Source organism: Mesitornis unicolor, unplaced genomic scaffold (assembly GCF_000695765.1).
Source record: "Mesitornis unicolor isolate BGI_N332 unplaced genomic scaffold, ASM69576v1 scaffold16250, whole genome shotgun sequence".
Taxonomy (NCBI): Eukaryota; Metazoa; Chordata; class Aves; order Mesitornithiformes; family Mesitornithidae; genus Mesitornis; species Mesitornis unicolor.
The window spans coordinates 11,915-16,229 of record NW_010156383.1 but is presented as its reverse complement, the minus strand read 5'-3'; the positions used below and the strand labels follow the sequence as shown (position 1 = coordinate 16,229).

At 40.5% G+C, this 4,315-nt stretch overlaps 1 protein-coding gene across 5 annotated transcripts in view; it reads right to left on the bottom strand.

Moving 5' to 3' along the window:
• The window catches only part of HDAC9 (histone deacetylase 9), a 42,936-nt gene extending 39,196 nt beyond the window's left edge, over positions 1–3,740 (bottom strand). For 2 of the 5 annotated variants that reach the window (XM_010190779.1, XM_010190926.1), the window contains exons 1-3: positions 3,471–3,740; positions 2,357–2,507; positions 77–203 (exon numbers count right to left, since the gene is read on the bottom strand). In XM_010190779.1, the coding sequence (XP_010189081.1) occupies positions 77–203; positions 2,357–2,507; positions 3,471–3,740 (548 nt within the window). The remainder of the gene's footprint in view (positions 1–76; positions 204–2,356; positions 2,508–3,470) is intronic. The other 3 variants (XM_010190850.1, XM_010190999.1, XM_010191074.1) reach the window with 2 other exon arrangements.
• Positions 3,741–4,315: the final 575 nt, after the last annotated feature.

The following is a 4,315-nucleotide window of genomic DNA, read 5'->3' as shown; positions in this document are numbered from 1 at the left end:
CCTGCTGGAGAATCATTCTGGCAAGTTTTAGCAGATACCTCGACAAGGCAATGAAATAGGTTAATACTGAACATACGTGTACCAGAGCTTGGGGTGGCGGCTCATGGAATGATTCTTCCCATTTGCTGGAGAGTCTTTTGTTGCCGATTTACTCAACAGGAACTCTTGAAGTTTCTGCTTCACTTCTGTACTGGCCACTGCCCCTGAGACACACAGAATTAAACATATCTTCACTTAAAAAATTACATTTTTAAAGAAAGCAGAAACCAAAACAACAAAAAAAGAGCCTGTGTCTTGCTGCTGGAAGTGTTGTAAACTATAAAAAATATTGGTGGCAATTAGTCAAAATGAGATAACATTCAGATTAAATGTTTGTCTGCAGAAGACTGAAGTTGGCCATAACCCAGAAATCCGGTGAAGTCATAAGGAATATTTGAACAGTAGATGAGGCCATTTATCCAGGGCCAGATGTATCTAAAGAATTTAAATTATTTCCTAATAATTCCCAAATACAAAACCAAGGACAGAACTAAAAAGATAGTGACAAAAGGTCACTAAGTTTGTGGTGAAGAATGTTTTTTCTTTTAGTAAAGTAATAGTAACAGCACAGTGAAACTACTCTCTGAACACTGCCTTGGTTATGAGCAGAACATGGCAGAAAGAGCCAGCAGTGAGACTTCTTATTCAAGTCACTTAAGAGCCTGTACCTGTGACATCTGGAAGACAGACGACGGACTGAAACGTGAGTCTTAGTTGATAACTCTACTTTTATGACATGAAAACTACAGACTGACCAAAATGCCAGGAAGACACAGTGCATTTTGACTTCTCTTGGTGGCTAGCTCAATACAGTACAATACTTCAATACAGCATGGGAGATGCTTCTTTACTCACAGCCATAATACTCTTCATCAAGAAGAAGACCTTATTTCTGTTTTCCATAAACAGTGATAAAAAAGGGAAGAAAAAACATTTCTTTGAAATTAGCAGCTCCAAGACATACTGATACTCTTAGTATTTGGTTACCCAACCCTGACAGGGCACAGCTGGCTGGTGAGCATGGCCCCCTGTGATCCAGTTCCCATAAAATACCCCAACTACCCCTCAGTTTCAGACCCTAACTCCCCTTCCCACATCTTTCTTCCCTCCTTCACTCATTAAGTAGATCATCAGCAAATGCTGGGGCTGGGCCTGGGGGGTCATAAGTTCTGCTTGGCTAGCTGCTACAAACTGAACAGCCACCAAGCAAGCCAAATTGAGAAGGGAACCATTGAGTTCACATCACTACTCTTCCTTTGGTGGGAGCGCTAATAAAGACCAACTGTTTATATGGATGTTGACTTTACATACCACTTACAGGAACCTTATGTAGCTGTGGCTTCTGCCACCCTCCCACTGCTGGGTCAATAGGCTAGTGATGCTTTTGTGGATTCATGGGTCACTGAAGCACTGGAAGTACCATGGACACCTTAATTTCTAAAGTTTACAATATGGTACAGCTACAATGGTTGAACTGATACATTTTTCCACACAAGAGAAAACCAGAGGAGCATATCATTCCCATGAGCATAATGTATAGCTCTTCTCTGCTTTGGGCTTTGTCAGTTAATCCTTGTGTTCATTTAGCCGGCAAGTAATAATATCTGCTTATGGCCACTCCATTTTGAATACCTTCACAATGTACTTCTACAACCTGATTTTTAAACTAACCTCACTAAGGAGAATTACTTGTATCTGTCTCCCTCTAGTGAGCACCATACTTCAACAGTATCCTTTATATCTGTCATTTGCCTTAGCACTATATAGCAGCTAGAGGTAACACTTGGTTTGGTCTCATGAAACGGCATCAAGAACAAACATTAGGCAGTTTGAAAAAGTACTAGCAAAAGTATTCATAAGTCTCAGTCAAAGATCTTCTTAAATATTTTGTTACATTTTCAGTCTTGAAACAATGCTCAAATTACTTAATCGGCAAGTAATTTGTGTTTTTTGCTGTTTCGTAGTGCTTTCTGTATTGGCAAACAAACTCTTCAGAGAGAAATTCTCAAGTGAAGTTTTAGGCTTTCAAATTCCCCTCTTTTTTTATAAAAAAAGCCAGATTCTTGAGAGGCACATAGACAGGACTGTCAAAATGTGCTTTCCTACAGTCCTCCAAGTCGGCACACAAACCAGCAATGTGTTTCTCTGGGCGAAACAGGTGGCTCTGCTTTTCTGCAAGCACAGCCTCAACTTCTCCAGTTGCATATTTCACACAGTAATAGGCTTCCTGCAGATTCCTGTTGTCCACTTTGGCTGGGAGAAGGCAAAGGGGAATAGATTCATTTCTTATTAGGATTCATGGTACATTGGCTCTTACTTTCTCGGCCTCTTTCTTTGCCTCGGAGGGGAGGAAGCTGTTGTTCCCTGCGATGCCTCTCCAGTTCCTGCTCTTGTCTCTGCTGCTCCAGTTTTTGCTCTTTTTCAAGGAGTTCCTGCTGTTGTTTAATGGCTAGGAGTTCCTGTTGTAACTTGCACAGAACAGAAAGACATGAGAAAGTGCAGTTTGCATTGTTTTCCAGGTCAGTCCTGGCTAAAACAACACTCTTCAATAACTGAGTATCAGTGCTTACTTTTGTGCTTAAACTTCTTTTCACCTCTTAACCAACTTTCTCCAGCCTTTTAAACGGGATAGTGCATTACTGACTGTCACTAAAATGAATTGTAATGTCAGATAGCAGCCTGCCGCTCTGGTTTCACTTCTTTCTCTTTTGGCAAAAATGCCTCAAACTGCATACTGAAACTGTTCTTTGCCAGTGCATCACCCAACTCTGGCTGCTGTGCTCCACTGCATTTGTCAGCTCCATCGAGCAGAAGCTTAGCACAGTAGCATAAGGGCAAAGTAGATCAGAAAGAAAACGTTAAAAGAAAGGCAAGATCATAAACTCCCAGTCAAAATCCATTATAGCAATCCTACCACAGTGCATGTAATCCCATAAATCATTTTCTTCTTACATTGTATGAGGCAGCTCAGAGAAGAGTGAAAACACAACACCTTAAGGGCCTGCCTCTATTTTACAAATGCAAATATTATGCACTTGCCTATCAATTTGATTTGTGGACACAAACTCAAATAGCAGCCAAAAAAAGCAGTCTTTTAATATACGCAAAACTGCATATACGGAAAGAACAGCCATATTGAAGTGTGGCTGAAAATCCAGCTTTGTAAAATAGGTAGTTTGATTTTCTGTGGATGTGGTGGCTTCATGAGCTTGATGATTCTCATAGTACTGCCTTGGTCTGCTGTGAGTAACTCATTGGTAGGTGCTAGCAGTTTTGCTTGAAAGGTCTTTTATCTCACAATCACAGAGATATAAACACTAAAACACCGTCTCTCAGTCACAGCAAACCTTTCAGGCACGTTCCCTTTTCATGCCTGCCTAAGCATATTCAGTTTGCAGATAAAGTGAGGGATAAATGAAAAATGTTGCTACCTTTATATGCTCCTGGAGCTGGGCCTGATGCTGGCGAGTCAGGTTTTCATGCTGCTTCTGAAACTCTGCAATCAGCAGTTGTTTCTGAATTTGCTGCTGCTGCTGGATCAGAAGTAGTTCCTGCTGTAACTGCTTTTCACGCATAATTGGGTCCACCATGGGAACCATCATCCTGAGATCAGTTCGCAAGTCTAATGGTGAGATAGGCTCTAATCCCACGGGAACCTCTGACTTTACATCCACTGTGGAAAGAAAAATAACAAAATGCATATATATTGAATATAACTGGAGGAGAATAAAGATCATTCTTACTAGGGAAAAGACCTCTTTCACTAAATGACTGCTTCAATGTACAGACCTAACAGAACACTAATGCAATCTACACTGTACTGTATGTACTTCAGATATCCCTATGAGCAACTGGAGATTTTACCAATTATTTTATCACTCTATTTCCTTTGCCTACAAAAATACTCCCAGATTAATACTCTGCTAAATAGACTAACAAGCAATCCAGCTCTAAAACCATGCAACAGCCTAACAGAGCGGTATTTAGTGAGAATCTCCTAGGCACTATTAATGCTTAACAATAAACACTCAGGGCACTTCTTCAGTGTAAGATGAAGGCCTTCTGGTTCTCACTGCATTGCAAGAGATTTTCCAAAGCCACCATGTTGATTTTCTGAGGATGGTGTTACACATAACACCTACCTAATGCTACATAGCTACTGCATGAAAATATACCTGGTAAACACATACGAACAACACATATAACTTGATAGGAAAATAATTTGACACACAAAGTGAGATGTTTCAGTACAGCTTTTTGAAAAGTGACCACCGTG